Source organism: Oncorhynchus gorbuscha, linkage group LG18 (assembly GCF_021184085.1).
Source record: "Oncorhynchus gorbuscha isolate QuinsamMale2020 ecotype Even-year linkage group LG18, OgorEven_v1.0, whole genome shotgun sequence".
NCBI classification, from domain to species: Eukaryota; Metazoa; Chordata; class Actinopteri; order Salmoniformes; family Salmonidae; genus Oncorhynchus; species Oncorhynchus gorbuscha.
In genome coordinates this window covers 3331334-3355712 of record NC_060190.1, presented here as the reverse complement: position 1 = coordinate 3355712, position 24379 = coordinate 3331334, and the positions used below count along the sequence as shown (strand labels likewise).

Sequence of the window (24379 nt, the reverse complement as noted above, 5' to 3'; positions counted from 1 at the left end):
TCATGACTCTCCTGTGACGATGTGAAGGATCTGGTTAGAGTGGGTCTGCTCTACAGCCTGTTCTCTCTCGTAGAGGGGGAGAGCGGGAAGTCGGCTGTTTTATGGTCGGTCATAAAATACGCTGCCCCTATGCTCTGTAGGGTTCGAGATTGGAATGTAAACTGTGGAATACAGAGAGACACTTGGACATCAAAAGTTTGATTAATTAAACAATGTTTCTACTTTTGAGAATGTGGCAATGGTCCGTGGACACTAAGGGACAGTCATGACGAGCATGTTTCATTTGGTGACCTCATGAAGGACAGGAAACACACATTACTGTATCTCTGTTTGTGGACACTTTCAAGGTTTACATCTACATTTTGTGAAACGTATGTGATTAAACATGTAACTATTTGTGAAAAGATGTAATGTGATGTTAACCTTCAAAATGAGAGAATTGTCTTCCATGTAAAGTATTAACCAGGTCAGTGGCCACGTGATCATAGACATTACGTCAGCGTCATGGACCGCCCTTTTCTCAGAAGTGTATAAAACCCACTCCTGGCGAAATTTACATTAGACCAGACAGCGTGCAGCGATGGCTACACAGCTGGAAATGGTTCAACTCTCAGACTATAAATGACTACAGAATAAGAGCAAATACTATCTGTTCATGTGTAAACGACTAGCATTTCAATGAATATAATTATCAACTGTGCGTAGTGAATCCATTTTGTCTTTCCCGCTCTTTTATCTGTCCCCACCCCTTTCCATTGTCTACCAAGCCGTCATACCGGTTTAGCCCACCAAGGGACTTATCATTGCATTGTGTTAGTAACCAATAACTGTTTGTTTGTTATGTATTCCTGTGATTATTTAGTTAGTTAGTAAATAAATAATTAAGCCAATTTGTATATCGCTGATTCATCATTTAGGCTAAGGTTCGTGCAGATATCCAAGCGTTTGCGACTTTCAATAATGTGAACTGATGAGGTAAGAATAATACATTAATACAAGACTGTACTCGATTTGGAAAATAGAGACTATAAAAATGTCCCGTGGTGCCCTGACTTCCTAGTTAATTAAAGTTTGCATGATTAGTTTAATCACATAATTACACATAGAGAATTTATTTGATAAAAAAAGCAGTCTTCACATGTAATGATAGTCACAGACACGACAACTTTTTTATGGCTCAGCTAATGTTAAAACGTACCCTAACCCTCCTTTGAGCTTCAGTCACCAGCACCATCTCCCACCTAAACTAATGTTTTTCTGTTCATTAGTTTCCACTGTTCACCAATGTTATTAAAGAATGGGTCCCACCTTCTGGTTGCTTTCCTGGTTTCATGGCTACTTGTGCTCGTCTCATCCTGTTTGTTTGCCAACATCAGACTTGTTTTGTTTGTATTTACATATGAGATGTAATTCACTCTCTACTTGCTGACGTAAAAATGAAATCATCCATAATTCTAGTGAGTTTTCCCCTCTGGTATTTTATTGAGACTCAGAGAACTACAATGTACAAGAGATTCAGGACAGTTATGCCCTTTTATACAATGGGTGGGTCTAATCCTGAATGCTGATTGGTTAAAACTGCATTCCAGTTCGTGTCTATTCCACAAGTAAACAGCTCTGAATACTGTCTGTGATTTAAGGAATGATGATGCAGGAACATCACAGACAGCCTTTGAGTTTGAATTCCTCTCACACACAAACTTAAGGTAGATTTGATTTGATTTGATTGTATTATTAAGCGTCTTCAGAATGCCCACATCGGTTTATAAGACAATGTATTCATCATACCTAATTGCATTTACAGTGCTAATAGTCTTGAAAATCCAGAACTAAAATATTGCCTGCTTTTATTTATTTATCCCTTATTCTATCAGGTATGTTCACTGAGAACTCATTCTCATTTACAGCGGCAACCTGGGATGAATGAGCCAATTGTAAGCTGAGGGTGATTAGGTGACCATGATGGTATGAGGGCCAGATTGGGAATTTAGCCAGCACACCAGGGTTAACACGCCTACTCTTATGATAAGTGCCATGGGATATTTTAGTGAACACAGAGAGTCAGGACACTGTTTAACATCCCATCTAAAAGACAGCAATGTCCCCAATCACTGCCCTGGGGACCAGAGGAAAGGCTGCCTCCTACTGGCCCTCCAACACCACTTCCAGCAGGAGCTAGTCTCCCATCCAGGGACTGACCAGGACCAACGCTGCTTAGCATCAGAAGCCAGCCAGCTGTGGGATGCAGGGTGGTTTGCTGCTGGCTGGATGTTGTCAGTTCTGGATGGAGAGGTATGAGAAGAGAGAGAATAAATAGTCCTGTGAGCTCCAATGAATGGGGTTTCAAATTTACCCCCAAAGAGGATCCACTTTTTATTACGTTCAGACTGTATAATAGGGAAACAATACACATATACTAATCACAATATTTCACATTGTATATTGTGGTAGAAAGGGCAAATGAAGAGAAAATGTATCTCTCCGAGGTGATATACTAATCACAATTTTTCACATTGTATATTGTGGTAGAAAGGCCTATATATGTTGTGATATCAATTAATTCCTCCTGCTGTCCTCATAGCAGCCTATATATGTTGTGATATCAATTAATTCCTCCTGCTGTCCTCATAGCAGCCTATATATGTTGTGATATCAATTAATTCCTCCTGCTGTCCTCATAGCAGCCTATATATGTTGTGATATCAATTAATTCCTCCTGCTGTCCTCATAGCAGCCTATATATGTTGTGATATCAATTAATTCCTCCTGCTGTCCTCATAGCAGGCTATATATGTTGTGATATCCGATATCCCCTCTCTCCACTGGGTTACTGGTGCTCTTCCATGCCGTCCCTAGGAGGGGTGCTTCACTTGAGTGGGTTGAGTCACTGACGTGGTCTTCCTGTCTGGCTTGGCGCCCCCCCCCCTTGTCTTGTGCCCGTGGGGGAGGTTTAAGTATGCTCTCTCTTTTTCTCTCTTTCTTTCTTTCTTTCTTTCTTTTTTTTTTCTCTTTCTTTCTTTCTTTCTTTCTTTCTCTTTCTCTCTCTCGGAGGACCTGAGCGCTCGGACCATGTCTCAGGACTACCTGGCCTGATGACTCCTCGCTGTCCCCAGTCCACCTGGTCGTGCTGCTGCTCCAGTTTCAACTGTTCTGCCTGCGGCTATGGAACCCTCACCTGTTCACCGGACGTGCTGCCTGTCCCGGACCTGCCGTTTTCAAGTCTCTAGAGACAGCAGGAGCGGTTGAGATACCCTCAATGATTGGCTATGAAAAGCCAACTGACATTTACTCCTGAGGTGGTGACCTGTTGCACCCTCTACAACCACTGTGATTATTATTATTTGACCCTGCTGGTCATCTATGAACATCTTGGCCATGTTCTGTTATAATCTCCACCCGGCACAGCCCTCAGAGCCTGGTTCCTCTCGAGGTTTGTAATCTAGATAGTGAAACTATAAGGCAGACAGTCACTCTGACATAATACAGGGAGGAAACGTGTTCTAAAACATATCAGAGAAATGTAATAAAAACATTAGTCATCAGTCAGACTCTTTACTTCTCTTTATTAAGTGTTCATAAATGTTATCCCTGAACACATGATTAAATCAATAGATCACTGGACACCCAGAGAAATACTTAAGGGAACAGATTTAAGACTATTTCTATCTATCTATCTATCTATCTATCTATCTATCTATCTATCTATCTATCTATCTATCTATCTATCTATCTATCTATCTATCTATCTATAAAACCATCTATCAATCAATCATTCAATCTATGTTTCTGTTGCTAGGTCTTGTTCGGCCTCGTTTACACAGGTAACCTAATTCTGATCTTTACACGGGCAGCCTAATTCTGATCTTTACACAGGCAGACAAATTCTGATATTTTGCCCAATTATTGATAATAGATCGGATTGGTCAAAAGACCAATTAGTGGCAAAAGATCAGAATTGTGTTGCCAGTGTAAAAACAGCCTTAATGAGGTATACAGTATGTGATTGTTATACAGCTACGGAGACGGGTGTTTTAGCTCCACACCTTCCATTCTTTAGACAGATAGCCGTTATTCCACTGGCTGCTCCCAGCACCAGTAGGAGTGGAGCTAGAGCCAGGGCCACTGTGGTATCAGCAGCAGCTGCTATGATCACCCCTACTACTACACACACTACTGTTACTGCTAGAGCCATGTGGAGATTCCTCTTTTTATCTACCTTCTCCCTTTTCTCTTCCTCCTTTTCTTTCTCTATCTCGACCTTTACCTCTTCTTTTAACTTTCTCTCCTCCTCCTCCCTCCTCTTCTCCTCCTCCTCCCTCCTCCTCTCCTCCGCCTCTCTGATCTTCCTCTGAGCCTTCTGGTACATCTCGTTGGTGTAGTGCTCTCCTCCGTTCAGCTCCACCATCTCTTTGATCTTCTCCAGCAGCTCTGGGACCTGAGCCGGGTCGTCTTTGGCGTCGTTGTTGAACGAGTGATACCCGCCTCCTAACGTGATGGAGAGTCTCCGCAGCTCTTTACACATCTTCAGAGAATCTGTCACCTGTTTCCCCTTCAGCTGGTCTTTACAGGTGAACAGCAAGATGGTGTACATGGAGGCGTCCTCTCCGAAGTTCTCCTGGATCCACCTCACGGCGTTCCTCTCCTCCTCTGTGAACCTCACCCCAGCCTGATCACCAGCAGGAAGGCGTGGGGGCCCGGGACGGACATGTTAACGCACTCCTCTATTTTCTCCTTCACCTCTTCGTCCGACCGGGCTGTGTCGAAGAGGCCCGGCGTATCAACCACATGAACCGTCGTCCCGTTGACCTCTCCACTCTGTCTCTCACACTGTCCGGTCACTGACGCAGGGGAAGAGTCCACTTTAAATACATTCTTCCCCAGGATGGTGTTTCCTGTTGCGCTCTTCCCTGCTCCAGTCTTCCCTAGCAACACAATCCTCAGCTCAGCGGTCAAACCAGACCCTGTAAAAACCACACGGATAAAGACAATGTAGCTTCCTGTAACTATAGCAACAACAACAAAACATTTAAAGTAACTCAACTATCACGCTGTAAAATAGAGATAATGTATGTTGATTCATTTAATTCATTCAATTGATTCAATGATTCATTCAATGATTATTTTAACCATAACCATCCTGCTCAAAGTAACTAGTTGAGTTAGTATTATAAGTTGCCCAGCTGTAATGTGTGGTGTGTTGTTTTGACTCAACCATTAGAGACCATAACATCACAGTCCAAACAGAGTACATACTCAACCATTAGAGACCATAACATCACAGTCCAAACAGAGTACATACTCAACCATTAGAGACCATAACATCACAGTCCAAACAGAGTACATACTCAACCATTAGAGACCATAACATCACAGTCCAAACAGAGTACATACAACCATTAGAGACCATAACATCACAGTCCAAACAGAGTACATACTCATTAGAGACCATAACATCACAGTCCAAACAGAGTACATACTCAACCATTAGAGACCATAACATCACAGTCCAAACAGAGTACATACCATCATGATTTGACTCAACCATTAGAGACCATAACATCACAGTCCAAACAGAGTACATACCATCATTAGATTTAACATCACAGTCAAACAGAGTACATACTCAACCATTAGAGACCATAACATCACAGTCCAAACAGAGTACATACTCAACCATTAGAGACCATAACATCACAGTTTGACTACATACTCAACCATTAGAGACCATAACATCACAGTCCAAACAGAGTACATACTCAACCATTAGAGACCATAACATCACAGTCCAAACAGAGTACATACTCAACCATTAGAGACCATAACATCACAGTCCAAACAGAGTACATACCATCATGATTTGACTCAACCATTAGAGACCATAACATCACAGTCCAAACAGAGTACATACCATCATGATTTGACTCAACCATTAGAGACCATAACATCACTGTCCAAACAGAGTACATACCATCATGATTTGACTCAACCATTAGAGACCATAACATCACTGTCCAAACAGAGTACATACCATCATGATTTGACTCAACCATTAGAGACCATAACATCACAGTCCAAACAGAGTACATACCATCATGATTTGACTCAACCATTAGAGACCATAACATCACAGTCCAAACAGAGTACATACCATCATGATTTGACTCAACCATTAGAGACCATAACATCACAGTCCAAACAGAGTACATACCATCATGATTTGACTCAACCATTAGAGACCATAACATCACAGTCCAAACAGAGTACATACCATCATGATTTGACTCAACCATTAGAGACCATAACATCACTGTCCAAACAGAGTACATACCATCATGATTTGACTCAACCATTAGAGACAATAACATCACTGTCCAAACAGAGTACATACCATCATGATTTGACTCAACCATTAGACCATAACATCACAGTCCAAACAGAGTACATACCATCATGATTTGACTCAACCATTAGAGACCATAACATCACTGTCCAAACAGAGTACATACCATCATGATTTGACTCAACCATTAGAGACCATAACATCACAGTCCAAACAGAGTACATACTCAACCATTAGAGACCATAACATCACTGTCCAAACAGAGTACATACCATCATGATTTGACTCAACCATTAGAGACCATAACATCACTGTCCAAACAGAGTACATACCATCATGATTTGACTCAACCATTAGAGACCATAACATCACTGTCCAAACAGAGTACATACCATCATGATTTGACTCAACCATTAGAGACCATAACATCACAGTCCAAACAGAGTACATACCATCATGATTTGACTCAACCATTAGAGACCATAACATCACTGTCCAAACAGAGTACATACCATCATGATTTGACTCAACCATTAGACCATAACATCACATCCAAACAGAGTACATACCATCATGATTTGACTCAACCATGAGACCATAACATCACGTCCAAACAGAGTACATACCATCATGATTTGACTCAACCATTAGACCATAACATCACAGTCCAAACAGAGTACATACCATCATGATTTGTTGAGCCACACCCATCAGACTCAGGCTGCCGTTTCAGCTCCATCTCTCTCAGTGGTGTAGCTGTTAGGATAACATAACAAGTATATTTCAGTTCAGTGTAAAACAGTCTTGTATTAGCTGAAGTACAGAATCATTGTGATAGCTACGAGTGTTCCAGGTTGAATGAACAGTTCAGTCTGCTACATCCTTCTCAAACAGTTCATGTATATGAGGTTTCATTATATAAGATATTAAACCAAATGGTTTACCTTCAGTCATGGTTCTGTCCCTCTTCTATTGTCAAATGTCACCAGCTCTTTCAGCTCCTCTGCCTGCGCTAAACCAGCTCTTTCAGCTCCTCTGTCTGTGTTGACCCAGCTCTTTTAGGTCCTCTGTCTGCGTTGACCCAGCTCTTTCAGGTCCTCTGTCTGTGTTGACCCAGCTCTTTCAGGTCCTCTGTCTACGTTGACCCAGCTCTTTCAGGTCCTCTGTCTGCGTTGACCCAGCTCTTTCAGGTCCTCTGTCTGCGTTGACCCAGCTCTTTCAGGTCCTCTGCCTGCGTTGAACCAGCTCTTTCAGCTCCTCTGCCTGCGTTGAACCAGCTCTTTCAGGTCCTCTGCCTGCGTTGACCCAGCTCTTTCAGCTCCTCTGTCTGCGTTGAACCAGCTCTTTCAGCTCCTCTGTCTGCGTTGACCCAGCTCTTTCAGGTCCTCTGCCTGCGTTGACCCAGCTCTTTCAGCTCCTCTGCCTGCGTTGAACCAGCGGTCTGAGTACTGACGTTTTCTCACAAACAAAGAAAGGAATATCCTGTGCATCTGGCAGAATGGAGGGGAGGTTCCTGCTTCCCTGGATTGTCTACAGTTCTGACAAACATGGCCTGTGTGCCAAACGGCACCCTATTCCCTTTACAGTCTGCTACTGTAGAGCAGGGCCCTGGTGCACTATATGCTACTGTAGAGCAGGGCCCTAGTGCACTATATGCTACTGTAGAGCAGGGCCCTTTGCACTATATGCTACTGTAGAGCAGGGCCTAGTGCACTATATGCTGCTGTAGAGCAGGGCCCTTTGCACTATATGCTACCGTTGAACCAGGACCCTTTGCACTATATGCTGCTGTAGAACAGGGCCCTGGTGCACTATATGCTACTGTAGAGCAGGGCCCTTTGCACTATATGCTACTGTAGAACAGGGCCCTAGTGCACTATATGCTGCTGTAGAGCAGGGCCCTGGTGCACTATATGCTACTGTAGAGCAGGGCCCTAGTGCACTATATGCTACTGTAGAGCAGGGCCCTAGGCACTATATGCTACTGTAGAGCAGGGCCCTGTGCACTATATGCTACTGTTCTGAGCAGGGCCCTAGTGCACTATATGCTACTGTAGAGCAGGGCCCTGGTGCTCTTTACTATATGCTACTGTAGAGCAGGGCCCTGGTGCACTATATGCTACTGTAGAGCAGGGCCCTAGTGCACTATATGCTACTGTAGAGCAGGGCCCTAGTGCACTATATGCTACTGTAGAGCAGGGCCCTGGTGCACTATATGCTACTGTAGAGCAGGGCCCTGGTGCACTATATGCTACTGTAGAGCAGGGCCCTGTGCACTATATGCTACTGTAGAGCAGGGCCCTAGTGCACTATATGCTACTGTAGAGCAGGGCCCTAGTGCACTATATGCTACTGTAGAGCAGGGCCCTAGTGCACTATATAGGAAACAGAGTGCCATTTGGGATGAACACCTGGACTGTTTCTTAAAACTTCCCCTACCCTCTGCATCCCCTAGCCCCAATCCCCCAGGGACTGGAGTAGATCTGAAAGGCTTGGGTAGGTATCAGCAGTATGGTGGAAGTTCCACCTAACCTATCAGAATGCAAGGTAGAGTCACTACCATGTTGCTTATACCTGTCCAACTCCTCCAGATCTACAGGAAGTATGTAGGCTGAAGTAATGAGACTAGGGGTTGGTTGTAAGGACCAGGCTAGAGATCAGGCTAGGGGTTGGTTGTAAGGGGCCAGGCTAGAGATCAGGCTAGGGGTTGGTTGTAAGGGACCAGGCTAGAGATCAGGCTAGGGGTTGGTTGTAAGGACCAGGCTAGAGATCAGGCTAGGGGTTGGTTGTAAGGACCAGGCTAGAGATCAGGCTCGGGGTTGGTTGTAAGGACCAGGCTAGAGATCAGGCTAGGGGTTGGTTGTAAGGGACCAGGCTAGAGATCAGGCTAGGGGTTGGTTGTAAGGACCAGGCTAGAGATCAGGCTCGGGGTTGGTTGTAAGGGACCAGGCTAGAGATCAGGCTAGGGGTTGGTTGTAAGGACCAGGCTAGAGATCAGGCTCGGGGTTGGTTGTAAGGGACCAGGCTAGAGATCAGGCTAGGGGTTGGTTGTAAGGACCAGGCTAGAGATCAGGCTAGGGGTTGGTTGTAAGGACCAGGCTAGAGATCAGGCTAGGGGTTGGTTGTAAGGACCAGGCTAGAGATCAGGCTCGGGTTGGTTGTAAGGGACCAGGCTAGAGATCAGGCTCGGGGTTGGTTGTAAGGGACCAGGCTAGAGATCAGGCTAGGGGTTGGTTGTAAGGGACCAGGCTAGAGATCAGGCTAGGGGTTGGTTGTAAGGACCAGGCTAGAGATCAGGCTAGGGGTTGGTTGTAAGGACCAGGCTAGAGATCAGGCTCGGGGTTGGTTGTAAGGACCAGGCTAGAGATCAGGCTCGGGGTTGGTTGTAAGGGGCCAGGCTAGAGATCAGGCTAGGGGTTGGTTGTAAGGACCAGGCTAGAGATCAGGCTAGGGTTTGGTTGTACGGACCAGGCTAGAGATCAGGCTAGGGGTTGGTTGTAAGGGGCCAGGCTAGAGATCAGGCTCGGGGTTGGTTGTAAGGGGCCAGGCTAGAGATCAGGCTAGGGGTTGGTTGTAAGGGGCCAGGCTCTAGGGGCCATGCTAAGGGGCCATGCCAAGGCAAGGCTAAGGGCGTGGAGACCCAAGAGGGTGGGTAGTGATAATGTAGGCCAAGTTCTGAAGAATGAATGACAGATTTGAATACATATAGAGTTGATTCAACCACGTACAACAATGCATATAGCTGTCGGATCTTAATTTAATCACTGTTTTGTTGCTGAGAATTTTCCTGCTTTGTGATTAACATAAATGAACTGAAAACCCACACTAACATGTGATCATATTAACACTATTTTACAGTACTGCAGTACTTTAGTCCAGCTAATAGCCTAACCACCGATCAAGCAACATTATCGACAAAACTTTAAAATCCCGTTGCCGCAGTGTTATTTTGCAAATTAAGATTTTACATCAAATTAAGATTTTACATCTGTACATGATGTCAGGATTTGGCCAGGGTTGTTCCGGTTTTTGGTCACTAGATGCCCCCATTGTGCTTTTTGACCTTTTGTTTTCCCTTGATCCCCATTATTATTTGCACCTGTGCCTCGTTTCCCCTGATTGTATTTAAACCCTTAGTTTTCCTCAGTTATTTGCTCTGTGTTTGTATGTTAGCACCCAGCCCTAGTATTCTGTGTACTCTTGTTGATCCCGGTGGACTCGCTTGTGGAATTTTGTTCTTGTTTGTTTATTTATTTTTGAGTATCTTTTTGAGGCTTTTTATGCTTTACCTACCACCTTGTGGATTTACCTTTTTGTCTTGGAGGATTACCTTTGTTCTTGTGGAATTCCTTTTGAGGTTGTGGAGTTACATGTTTTCCTGAAGGACTTCACTTTTTTACTTCATTAAATACACCGTCTCAAGTACTGCTGTGTCTGCCTCATCTTCTGGGTTCTGCTGACTATTCGTGGCTCAGTTGGCTGTTTCTCACTCCGGAGACCCGGGTTCGTAATCTGGTCCTGACACATGAAAAAAATGATGATTCAAACTTCTCTGACTTTCTGGTGTTGCTGAACCTGAAGTGAAGTAGCTAGACATGTGTTTCTACATCTCTCTCTCTCTCAGGATGAGGAGACAGGAGAGAGAGACAGGAGGACGAGGAGACAGGAGGAGAAAGTGAGAGAGACAGAGTAAGTACATTTGTGTTATAATCATCATTACACTCTCAGCCTCACCCAACAACTCTCTCTTTCTCAGGAGAAGGAGAGGATGAGCAGACAGGAGGAGAAGGAGAAAGTGAGAGGGAGACAGAGTAAGTACATTTGTGTTGTTATAATCATCAACATTACTCTTTCAGCCACACAACAACTGTAACGATTTCCCTTCCAACTACATTTAAAAAACGTAAATATAATTACTGCACGTTGAGTAGAAACGTATTCAGAACTAGATTAGTGTGGTAAAACATGAGTATACATACTTACCCGACAGACGCACCATGTCCCGTCCTCTAACAACGATTCTGTACACAATAATACACATCATAGAGATATAATTAACTATTAGCAATGTGCACGTAGTGTACGGCAGATGGTTGATGCCTACATTAACTATTAGCAATGTGCACGTAGTGTACCAGATGCACGTAGTGTACGGCAGATGGTTGATGCCTACATTGCAATGTGCACTACATGGTAATGAACTATTAGCAATGTGCACTTAGTGTACGGCAGATGGTTGATGCCTACATTAACTATTAGCAATGTGCACGTAGTGTACGGCAGATGGTTGATGCCTACATTAACTATTAGCAATGTGCACGTAGTGTACGGCAGATGGTTGATGCCTACATTAACTATTAGCAATGTGCACGTAGTGTACGGCAGATGGTTGATGCCTACATTAACTATTAGCAATGTGCACTTAGTGTACGGCAGATGGTTGATGGCTACATTTTCCTAAATTCATTGCACTTTTTTTATTTCCATTTGAGAACTTAAGGTCAATGCAAATCAAATTAGCATAAAACCAACATCCCCATAAAAATCTCCATTTAAGCTGGACATATGTTTGTGTGCATTGGATGCGTCTCAATCCACCTATATTCTCCTATGTCACGTTTAAAGATAGAGGTGGTTTTACAAGATCTAGAAAACAGTGGTTAGAAAAGGACAGCAGGTTGTAAAAGAGAAGATCTCATGAATATTGATGAGTTAGAGACTCAACATTGATGAGAAGAGGTGAACTGAACATGGTTAGGAGACTCAACATTGACTCAACATTGATGAGAAGAAGGTCTGAACATGGTTAACTGAACATGGTTAGGAGACTCAACATTGATGAGAAGAGAGTGAACTGAACATGGTTAGGAGACTCAACATTGATGAGAAGAGGTGAACTGAACATGGTTAGGAGACTCAACATTGATGAGAAGAGGTGAACTGAACATGGTTAGGAGACTCAACATTGATGAGAAGAGGTGAACTGAACATGGTTAGGAGACTCAACATTGATGAGAAGAGGTGAACTGAACATGGTTAGGAGACTCAACATTGATGAGAAGAGGTGAACTGAACATGAACATGGAGCTAGGAGACTCAACATTGATGAGAAGAGAACATGGTTAGGAGACTCAACATTGATGAGAAGAGGTGAACTGAACATGGTTAGGAGACTCAACATTGAGAAGAGGTGAACTGAACATGGTGAGAAGACTCAACATTGATGAGAAGAGGTGAACTGAACATGGTTAGGAGACTCAACATTGATGAGAAGAGGTGAACTGAACATGGTTAGGAGACTCAACATTAATGACATGGTTACTCAGGATAATTAATCAATATTAGACTTCACTGCAAACGTTTAGAAGAATTGATACTAATATGACTCTTGCCTGATTTAATTCAAATAAATTACTCAGCTCCATTCCTGATGGCAATTCTGTTGATGAGGAATTCAATAAAGTTTGCTGCGAAGATTTGACCACAAAGGAGATCAGATTTGATATCACACAGTTAAAAAATATCACATCCCCTGGTACTGATGGGCAAACCTCTAATTCTTACTTGCCACATTTAAGAAAGCTATGGAAAAACGAGAGCTTCCAGAGTCATTAAAACAAGGTGTTATAACTCTTATCCCTAAACCACATGAGGATACATTCTTGTTTGATACTTGAAGCCCAATTACACTCATAAACAAAGATAATATACTAGCTTCCATTCTAGAAAAATGCAAGATATCTGGCTTTTTGAAAGAGCGTCAAATGTAAAAGGAAATGATCAGGCTGGTCTTGGACTTGATGGAATATAACGATTAATTAGATGACAACCCTGTAATTCTATTATTGGATTTCAAAAAGGCATTTGATACTGTTAGTCATCATGAGTACATTTTTTAAACATTGGGACGCAGGCCATTTTTTAAACAAAGACCACACATACGCTCTACAGTGACCTCTAAAAGACCACATATACGCTCTACAGTGACCTCTAAAAGACCAGAAAGAGAGGAAGTGTCTAAAACAAGAGCTTGTTTACAAGAAAAGGTCCCTCAGACTCTTGGTCTGTGTAGCCAGGGCTTCCCTATCTGTCTGCTCCTCAAGACAGGAGCACTGGGACCCTGTTCATTTGATCGGGTCCCAGAAATGTGATAGAAAGGGCCACACCTCTCCACGCCCACGAGCAAAAGCTGAAGAATTTAGTTTTTTATTTTACATTTAAAAAATATGGCATCATAATTAGCACACACAAATAAACCATAACTGGCCTGCAGTATTTCTTATTGTCCTGTAGATGGTGTTGAAGAGATGAGGAGAGGTGGTGGACAGAATAGGTAGAAGAGAAGAGGAGAGAGGTGGTGGACAGAATAGGTGGAAGAGAAGGGGAGAGAGGTGGTGGACAGAATAGGTGGAAGAGAAGGGGAGAGAGGTGGTGGACAGAATAGGTGGAAGAGAAGGGGAGAGAGGTGGTGGACAGAATAGGTGGAAGAGAAGGGGAGAGAAGAGGAGAGAGGTGGTGGACAGAATAGGTGGAAGAGAAGAGAAGGAGAGAGGTGGTGGACAGAATAGGTGGAAGAGAAGAAAGGTGAAGAGAGGAGAGAGGTGGTGGACAGAATAGGTGGAAGAGAAGAGAAGGGGAGAGAGGTGGTGGACAGAATAGGTGGAAGAAAGAGAAGGGAGAGAGGTGGTGGACAGAATAGGTGGAAGAGAAGGGGAGAGGTGGTGGACAGAATAGGTGGAAGAGAAGGTGGACAGAATAGGTGGAAGAGAAGGGAGAGAGAGAGAGGTGGTGGACAGAATAGGTGGAAGAGAAGAGAAGAGAAGAGGAGAGAGGTGGTGGACAGAATAGGTGGAAGAGAAGAGAAGAGGAGAGAGGTGGTGGACAGAATAGGTGGAAGAGAAGAGAAGGGGAGAGAGGTGGTGGACAGAATAGGTGGAAGAGAAGAGAAGGGGAGAGAGGTGGTGGACAGAATAGGTGGAAGAGAAGAGAAGGGGAGAGAGGTGGTGGACAGAATAGGTGGAAGAGAAGAGAAGGGGAGAGAGGGTGGTGGACAGAATAGGTGGAAGAGAAGAGAAGGGGAGAGAGGTGGTGGACAGAATAGGTGGAAGAGAAGAGAAGGGGAGAGAGGTGGTGGACAGAATAGGTGGAAGAGAAGAGAAGGGGAGAGAGGTGGTGGACAGAATAGGTGGAAGAGAAGAGAAGGGGAGAGAGGTGGTGGACAGAATAGGTGGAAGAGAAGAGAAGGGGAGAGAGGTGGTGGACAGAATAGGTGGAAGAGAAGAGAAGGGGAGAGAGGTGGTGGACAGAATAGGTGGAAGAGAAGGGGGGAGAGGGTGGTGGACAGAATAGGTGGAAGAGAAGGGGAGAGAGGTGGTGGACAGAATGAGGTGGAAGAGAGGGGAGAGGAGGTGGTGGACAGAATAGGTGGAGAGAAGAGGGAGGGAGGTGGACAGAGAGGTGGAAGAGAAGGGGAGAGAGGTGGTGGACAGAATAGGTGGAAGAGAAGAGAAGGGGAGAGAGGTGGTGGACAGAATAGGTGGAAGAGAAGAGAAGGGGAGAGAGGTGGTGGACAGAATAGGTGGAAGAGAAGAGAAGGGGAGAGAGGTGGTGGACAGAATAGGTGGAAGAGAAGAGAAGGGGAGAGAGGTGGTGGACAGAATAGGTGGAAGAGAAGAGAAGGGGAGAGAGGTGGTGGACAGAATGAGGTGGAAGAGAAGAGAAGGGGAGAGAGGTGGTGGACAGAATGAGAGGGAAGAGAGGAGGGAGGTGCTGGACAGAATGAGAGGGAAGAGAGGAGGAGGGAGGTGCTGGACAGAATGAGAGGGAAGAGAGGAGGAGGGAGGTGCTGGACAGAATGAGAGGGAAGAGAGGAGGAGGGAGGTGCTGGACAGAATGAGAGGGAAGAGAGGAGGAGGGAGGTGCTGGACAGAATGAGAGGGAAGAGAAGAAAGGCGGAGGGAGGTGCTGGACAGAATAAGAGGGAAGAGAGGCAGACGGAGGTGCTGGATGGAATAGGAAGAAGAGAAGAGGGGAAGAGGGAGGTGGAGGTGGAGTACAGAATAGGTGGTGCTGGTTTCAAAAAGCCCACACTTCTGAAGGGGGATCTCAGTTACATTGCCTTGATTACCTGAGTCCTCCACTGAGGGAGTTTGATTAACCTGAACCGTGGTGCACCGGGCTTTGTCCCGTGACGGGAACAGATAAAAGGGGGAAAGGAGGGGCATCTTTCTTAACTCTACGTGCATAACTTTCGTCACTTTTATTGAAAGTGAGGCCCAGGAGGCAGCCTCTTCCAAAACGAATGCAAGCACTTTTCACCCATGTTAACATCAGTTTACGTTCATTTGCAAGTGGCTGAATCTCAACAGAGAAACCATCTGAGCGAGGAAAACGCCCCTCTGTCTCAGGATGTGTCTGATGCCGTCTGGACCAAAATAGAAGATATAACATGTTGCCGCCGTAGCAGTTGATTGATGCCAGCAAGCATTTAGCCTCTCTTGATAAAAACGATATAACATAATTAGCTAATCAGCGTTGAGCTGAAATTTGGGTTGTCCTGGTGCAGCAAAACAGCCCCAAGGGATACACCAATCAAATCACATCCTAAGAAAAAGGTAATACTCATTAAAAACGTGTGTGTTTCTGGTCTGTTTGTGTTGATGTCCTGCAGTAGCTAGCTGGCTAACTTGCCCCTTTCCTAAGCCATGGATGGAGACTTAGTTTTTGACTTAATTGTCTGTACAGTTCAATGATTATGACAGCATTCTGATCTAACCATAAATTAATATGTTGTACCACTGGCCTGAGAATATTGAAGTTCAATCTTAGCCTAGATGTAGCCTAGTAGGCTCACTTTAACTAGCTAGCTAACTTAGCTGGTTCATTGTTGCCAATGTGAGGAATTTAAGCTAGCAAGCATTTTAGCTAGGTAGCCTAGGACAACAAAAAATGAAAGATGTACTGTATGACAGCGTCATAGTCCGTTTAGCCAACATGAAAGAGCGGAGGATGGCGTTGGCCTTCAACTAGTCTACAAGTAGGGCGAGTCAACATGTTTTGTTTTACTTGTGCACACAGACAGAAATCAGTACCAAGGGAAGCCACGTGATATTTAGCAACATTGATTGGACTCAATTGTTTTTGGTATCTTTAAGTGTGTTTTCTGTGTATTATACTATGCAGATGTAGTTTTCTTGATTTGATGATATTTAAATGTTTAAGTTAAAATGGTGCTGGAATAGCAGAGGCGGTGTTCCTGTTGTCTTTGTGTTGACTTGAGGTAACTTCATGGTTCTAAATCAGTAGTGGTTCAGTAAACTGTAGAAAACATGAACTTGCTGTACACTGTAAGACTGTTCTGTAATTTCAACAGTAAAACACTGTAGAATGCACAGTAAAATAACTTCAATGTGTTTTACAGCATTAATGCTGTAGATTGCACTGCATTTATTTCATATTTTAAAAAAAACCTTTATTTAACTAGGAAAGACAGTTAAGGACAAATTCTTATTTTCAATGACAGCCTAGGAACAGTGGGTTAACTGCCTGTTCAGGGGCAGAACGACAGATTTTTACCTTGTCAACTCAGGGATTTGGTCTTGTAACCTTTCAGTTACTAGTTCAATGCTCTAACTAGGATACCCTGCATCATGGGTACAATTATACTGTTAACTGTAAATGTAAGCCTCCTGTAGAAATTACTCTAATGTACTGTATTTCTTTCAGTAGTACCTGAACACTGCTGTAGTTGGCGGCACCAAACTGTGTGTGTGTGTGAGAGAGAGAAAGAGAGCTGAATCTCATAGATGAAACCAAGACTGTTCTCAGGGCAGCTCTGCCGGTTTTGACTAGTAGAAGATACTTTGCGCAGAAGGTTACGAAAATTAACGTAGCAGGTTAGGATAATTAGGTAAAGGTTAGGGAAAGCTAAAATACTAACATTGTCCCCGACGCGACTCGAAACCATCTACAACCAGGCCTGCCCTGAGAACAGACTTGATTTCCACTAATGCGATGCTCCTTGCCAAATGGTCTGTGAGGAAAAACTCATGAGAAAATAAGCTTTCTGTTCTACTCTAGCTATTTTATTGTTTTGGAGAAGTTGCCTAAATATTTTTGTGCAGCTGATTAGTATGTAGTAATTCCATATACTATATTCTTCTATATACCCACTGCAGGTTTTCTCAACTAAGCTACTAACTAGCTAGCTAACGTTAGCTTGTTTGGATTGTGTTAGCTAACAGTAGCCAAATTGACATGTCAGTCTGTTGCATTGATCTTTCTTGTTGATCTTTCAGGTTTCTCTGTTTCCCTGAATCACCCAGTGTGTTCTGCTTAAACCAGTGTAGGCATGGAGGGTCTTCAAGATGCAATTAAACACCAACTGCCTGTCTCACCCAGTGTGTTCTTCTTAAACCAGTGTAGGCATGGAGGGTCTTCAAGATGCAATTAAACACCAACTGCCTGTCTCACCCAGTGTGTTCTTCTTAAACCAGTGTAGGCATGGAGGGTCTTCAAGATGCAATTAAACACCAACTGCCTGTCTCACCCAGTGTGTTCTTCTTAAACCAGTGTAGGCATGGAGGGTCTTCAAGATGCAATTAAACACCAACTGCCTGTCTCACCCAGTGTGTTCTTCTTAAACCAGTGTAGGCATGGAGGGTCTTCAAGATGCAATTAAACACCAACTGCCTGTCTCACCCAGTGTGTTCTTCTTAAACCAGTGTAGGCATGGAGGGTCTTCAAGATGCAATTAAACACCAACTGCCTGTCTCACCCAGTGTGTTCTGCTTAAACCAGTGTAGGCATGGAGGGTCTTCAAGATGCAATTAAACACCAACTGCCTGTCTCACCCAGTGTGTTCTGCTTAAACCAGTGTAGGCATGGAGGGTCTTCAAGATGCAATTAAACACCAACTGCCTGTCTCACCCAGTGTGTTCTGCTTAAACCAGTGTAGGCATGGAGGGTCTTCAAGATGCAATTAAACACCAACTGCCTGTCTCACCCAGTGTGTTCTGCTTAAACCAGTGTAGGCATGGAGGGTCTTCAAGATGCAATTAAACACCAACTGCCTGTCTCACCCAGTGTGTTCTGCTTAAACCAGTGTAGGCATGGAGGGTCTTCAAGATGCAATTAAACACCAACTGCCTGTCTCACCCAGTGTGTTCTGCTTAAACCAGTGTAGGCATGGAGGGTCTTCAAGATGCAATTAAACACCAACTGCCTGTCTCACCCAGTGTGTTCTTCTTAAACCAGTGTAGGCATGGAGGGTCTTCAAGATGCAATTAAACACCAACTGCCTGTCTCACCCAGTGTGTTCTTCTTAAACCAGTGTAGGCATGGAGGGTCTTCAAGATGCAATTAAACACCAACTGCCTGTCTCACCCAGTGTGTTCTTCTTAAACCAGTGTAGGCATGGAGGGTCTTCAAGATGCAATTAAACACCAACTGCCTGTCTCACCCAGTGTGTTCTTCTTAAACCAGTGTAGGCATGGAGGGTCTTCAAGATGCAATTAAACACCAACTGCCTGTCTCACCCAGTGTGTTCTGCTTAAACCAGTGTAGGCATGGAGGGTCTTCAAGATGCAATTAAACACCAACTGCCTGTCTCACCCAGTGTGTTCTGCTTAAAAACCAGTGTAGGCATGGAGGGTCTTCAAGATGCAATTAAACACCAACTGCCTGTCTCACCCAGTGTGTTCTGCTTAAACCAGTGTAGGCATGGAGGGTCTTCAAGATGCAATTAAACACCAACTGCCTGTCTCACCCAGTGTGTTCTGCTTAAACCAGTGTAGGCATGGAGGGTCTTCAAGATGCAATTAAACACCAACTGCCTGTCTCACCCAGTGTGTTCTGCTTAAACCAGTGTAGGCATGGAGGGTCTTCAAGATGCAATTAAACACCAACTGCCTGTCTCACCCAGTGTGTTCTGCTTAAACCAGTGTAGGCATGGAGGGTCTTCAAGATGCAATTAAACACCAACTGCCTGTCTCACCCAGTGTGTTCTGCTTAAACCAGTGTAGGCATGGAGGGTCTTCAAGATGCAATTAAACACCAACTGCCTGTCTCACCCAGTGTGTTCTGCTTAAACCAGTGTAGGCATGGAGGGTCTTCAAGATGCAATTAAACACCAACTGCCTGTCTCACCCAGTGTGTTCTGCTTAAACCAGTGTAGGCATGGAGGGTCTTCAAGATGCAATTAAACACCAACTGCCTGTCTCACCCAGTGTGTTCTGCTTAAACCAGTGTAGGCATGGAGGGTCTTCAAGATGCAATTAAACACCAACTGCCTGTCTCACCCAGTGTGTTCTGCTTAAACCAGTGTAGGCATGGAGGGTCTTCAAGATGCAATTAAACACCAACTGCCTGTCTCACCCAGTGTGTTCTGCTTAAACCAGTGTAGGCATGGAGGGTCTTCAAGATGCAATTAAACACCAACTGCCTGTCTCACCCAGTGTGTTCTGCTTAAACCAGTGTAGGCATGGAGGGTCTTCAAGATACAATTAAACACCAACTGCCTGTCTCACCCAGTGTGTTCTGCTTAAACCAGTGTAGGCATGGAGGGTCTTCAAGATGCAATTAAACACCAACTGCCTGTCTCACCCAGTGTGTTCTGCTTAAACCAGTGTAGGCATGGAGGGTCTTCTGCCCGAGTTGGAGCATTTGGTGAGATCTTTGTCAGAGCATCTGAGGGCCAATGTTGTAGTGGAGAATATTTAAGACCTTGAATATGTTCAACCGGAAGATATAAAATACCATTTGACGCCAATATAGTGCCGGGAATTGCTTCAGTCCTTCAACCAAAGAGGTGAGATCTTGATTGATGAATGTAACATATTTATATAATTGTTATGAAAAAGGTGCCATCTAGAAGGTAAAATGGTTATTTGTCCCCATAGGAGAACCTTTTGAAGATCCCTTTCTGATTCCAGGTAACGTTACATGTATAACCCTTTTGGTTCCAGGTAGAACTCTTCTGGGTTCCATGTAGAACCCTTTCCACAGAGGGTTCTACATGGAAACAAAAAGGGTTCTCCTATGGGGACAGACAAAGAACCCTTTCGGAACCCTTTTTCTGTGTGTACACACACACACACACACACACACACACACACACACACACACACACACACACACACACACACACACACACACACACACACACACACACACACACACACACAAAAGGTTAAAACGGTTTTGTAAATAGTGAATTTGTTTGCCCTCAAAATAAATGGTTTATGCTATGAGGGAGCGAGAGAAATGTCATAAAAGGGACAGGAATGCCAAAAATACATAAAAATACAAAATAATACAAATGTTTGTTTGTTTGTCTTGTGCTGGTATGGAGTGCAGCACATAGCCTAACAATTGTTTATTTGTCATTTTTAAAAGAAAATGAAGAAAGGATATTATCTGTAACAATGGATAGGACTCTTGTCCTCCTCCAAGCATCAGTGACCTCCAGGAACAGTGGCCTTTCCTTTCACCAAGTTATGGCTCTGCGACCACTTCAAAACCCTCCCTGGCGTCGTGGTTGACAGTCGCCTGACTCAAGCTCTCCCGAACAAGAGTAAGAGAATTGTCAACATTTTTAAAAGCCAAAAGGCCATTCTGCCATTCTTCTGTTGATGACCCACTTCAGAGAGGAGGATTGGTCCTGTTTCTCTTGGCAGATGTAAAGAATAGTGTTTTTAGACTTATAAAGTCGATATGATTAATGGTGTTTATACTGCACTATTACACATGATATTTTTAATGTTTTGTGATTTTAGGTCACTGCAACTCGGGTTGATGTCGAGGTGCGAATTCCTTTGCCATTTCATATCCAACATTTTTATGCAAGTAAAGTCCAGGTCAGATAAAGAATGTTATGACAGGCATGGAAACAAACCAAATTCAAACAGAATTTGGGCAGGTAGTGTTCTCCTGGCATCCTCCAAACTCATATTCATCTGTCGGACTACCAGATGAAGCTTGATTCAACACTCCAGAGAACGTGTTTCCACTGCTCCAGAGTCCAATGGCGATGAGCTTTACACCACTCCAGCCGACGCTTTGCGTATGGTGATCTTAGGCTTGTGTGCGGCTGCTCGGCCATGGAAACCTATTTCATGAAGCTCCCGACGAACAGCTCCTGTGCTGACGTTGCTTCCAGAGGCCGTTTGGAACTCGGTAATGAACGTTGCAACCGAGGACAGAGACGCGGCTCAGCTGTTGTTGCTCCGAGACGTTTCTACTTCACAATAACAGCACTTACAGTTGACCAGGGCAGCTCAAGCAGGGACGACATTTCAATAACTGACTTGTTGGAAAGGTGTCATCCTATGACAGTGCCATGTTGAAAGTCACTGAGCTCTTCAGTAAGGCCATTCTACTGCCAATATTTGTCTGTAGAGATTGCATGGCTGTCTGCTCGATTTTATAAATCTGTCAGCAACGGGGTGTGGCTGAAATAGCCGAAACCACTCATTTGAAGGGGTGTCCACATACTTTTGTATATATAGTGTATATTTATTGAATATCTTATCAATTAAAATAGCCAATTTGGGTGCAATCAATTTGCTTAATTTCTCAGTGATCAAATTATATCCCCCCCCCCCAAAAAAATAGCTTGAAAACTAATCTTAACTTCAGAACAATCTGAGATGGTGAAATCCTATTCCTCGTGCTCTTTTGGGTCAGAACCACCCCAATTGAAATAAGCATCCATGCATTGATAACCTTCAAAAATGGCTGATACAGACCCTGCTGCTAACCACAATGGAGATGAGAATTTGTATCCCCACCCCAATACAGCCGAACTGACCAATGCTGATATCTTGCATCGAGACAATATTTCTTCTCTTCTGATCCTTTCTCTCTCCTTCTGTTGCCTCTCTTTCTCCCTCTTATCCTCTTCCTGTCTCTTCCTCTCCTCCTCCTCTTCGATCTTCCTCTGGGCCTCCTGGTACATCTCATTGGTGTAGTGTTTTCCTCCATTCTTCTTCACCATCTCCTCTATCTTCTTCAGCAGCTCTGGGACCTGAGTGTTGTGTTTTCTCTTGTCATTGATTAGGGAGTGATATCTGCCCCCACAGATATTGATGAGTTTCCGTAACTCTTTGCTCTCAGCCAGAAACTCCTCCACTGATTTGCCCTTCAGTTGATCTCCATGTGTGAACAGCAAGATGGTGTACATTGAGGCTTCTTCTCCGAAGTTCTCCTGGATCCACTTCACAGTGTTCCTCTCCTCCTCTGTGAACCTCACCCCAAGTCTAATCACCAGCAGGAAGACGTGGGGTCCTGGGACTGACATGTAGATGGCCTTTTCTATTTCACTTTTCATTTCCGTATCAGTCAATTTTGTGTCAAAGAGTCCTGGTGTGTCAATCACATTGATCTTCTTTCCAGCCACCATTCCACTCTGCTTCATACAGTGTGAGGTAACAGACTCAGGGGAGGAGTCTTCTCTAAACCCCTCCCACCCCAGGATGGTGTTTCCTGTTGCGCTCTTCCCTGATCCAGTCTTCCCCACCAGAACTATCCTCAGATCAGAGAGCTGCCCTGAAACTGGAAACAGACAAGAAGTGCTTGAGTTGATAGTGGCTTGATTAAAGGCTTCTGAAAAGTGTGTGTGTGTGTGTGTGTGTGTGTGTGTGTGTGTGTGTGTGCGCGTGCGCGCACCTTGGCATTGACCAGTGAAGTATTGCAGACAGAGTGTCAACAGGAACAGAATCTTCAGAGTCCTTCCTCTTCCTCGTTCCATTTCTACTACTGCAGCCAATCAAAAACATGGAAACAGATGATGACCTCGTTACAAAATACAAAGTCCACATTTCTTCAGTGACTCATCTGGGAGTGTTTGGCAGAGGTCCAATGTTTACAGATGAGAATAAACTACATTATATTGTTTTCTCAGCTATTTGACTTTCAAATGATAAACTATGAAACTACAAACTATAAAAAGAGTAATGTTACGTGATTTAACTGTTGTAAGACAAATTACATGCCCTAACAACGTAGCCTACATCAGGTGAACATAATGTGCTCATATGGGGCGTATCAAATGATATTCTAAACATGGATATTATTCTACCGCTGCCTGTCTGCTGCTGTTAAGACCAGATAGACCAGTTAGAGGTCGTGTTCCATTACCATCAAACATCACATCTACTGTGTTGACAGACAGGAACAGTTCAGACAATAATGAAGTGGAATCAGTATAACTGAAACCAGTGCTAAATGTGTAAATCAGGAGGTGTCTGAACACAAAGCATAGTGTTCCTCTGGTCCTCTGCTCAGATGTTGCTGACACCAGATCTTACAACACCTGGATAGGTATTTTATATATCAGCTAACCACATCATGTGTCTATCAGTCATCCGTTGGTTGATACATGCAACCTCTAAGCAGTTTGACCTTAGTCAGTAATGACAAAAGCCTGCAGGTGTGTCCCTCACAGCAACAACCTGCTATAAGACGGATGTTGACCCAAGGTACAGTATACTGCACTATCTCTACACTAATCAATATACAATATACTGCACTAAACAAGGTACAGTATACTGCACTATCTCTGCACTAAACAAGGTACAGTATACTGCACTATCTCTGCACTAAACAAGGTACAGTATACTGCACTATCTCTGCACTAAACAAGGTACAGTATACTGCACTATCTCTGCACTAAACAAGATACAGTATACTGCACTATCTCTGCACTAAACAAGGTACAGTATACTGCACTATCTCTGCACTAAACAAGGTACAGTATACTGCACTATCTCTGCACTAAACAAGATACAGTATACTGCACTATCTCTGCACTAAACAAGGTACAGTATACTGCACTATCTCTGCACTAAACAAGGTAAATGTTTCAGGTGAAAGTCTAACCATGTTTCTCCTTTCACTGTTCTACAATGTTAAAATGTGTATAAATACAAACATACTGTAATGTTTGTTTATTTACACATAAAATGATTATTGATTGATTATGATGATGATTCCGATTATTTACACAAATATTAACAGACCTGTTATCAATAAAATGTCTAC

The 24379-nt window shown here is 43.8% G+C and overlaps 1 protein-coding gene, 1 long non-coding RNA gene and 1 pseudogene across 3 annotated transcripts in view; 1 reads left to right on the top strand and 2 right to left on the bottom strand.

Annotated features, from left to right (window-relative positions):
- Window positions 1–3408: 3408 nt before the first annotated feature.
- On the bottom strand, window positions 3409–7762 carry LOC124002776 (annotated as a pseudogene).
- Window positions 7763–15477: 7715 nt separating this feature from the next.
- LOC124002846 lies at window positions 15478–21400 on the top strand. The gene is made up of 4 exons (XR_006833142.1): window positions 15478–15954; window positions 19966–20147; window positions 20239–20271; window positions 20735–21400. It is a non-coding gene; the product is annotated as an uncharacterized LOC124002846 (long non-coding RNA).
- LOC124002770 (GTPase IMAP family member 7-like) overlaps window positions 20661–24379 on the bottom strand; it is a 66972-nt gene continuing 63253 nt past the window's right edge. For both annotated transcript variants that reach the window (XM_046310496.1, XM_046310495.1), the window contains exons 2-3: window positions 23006–23095; window positions 20661–22891 (exon numbers count right to left, since the gene is read on the bottom strand). In XM_046310496.1, coding sequence (XP_046166452.1) covers window positions 21999–22891; window positions 23006–23087 — 975 coding nt within the window. In that variant the 5' untranslated portion in view covers window positions 23088–23095 and the 3' untranslated portion in view covers window positions 20661–21998. The remainder of the gene's footprint in view (window positions 22892–23005; window positions 23096–24379) is intronic.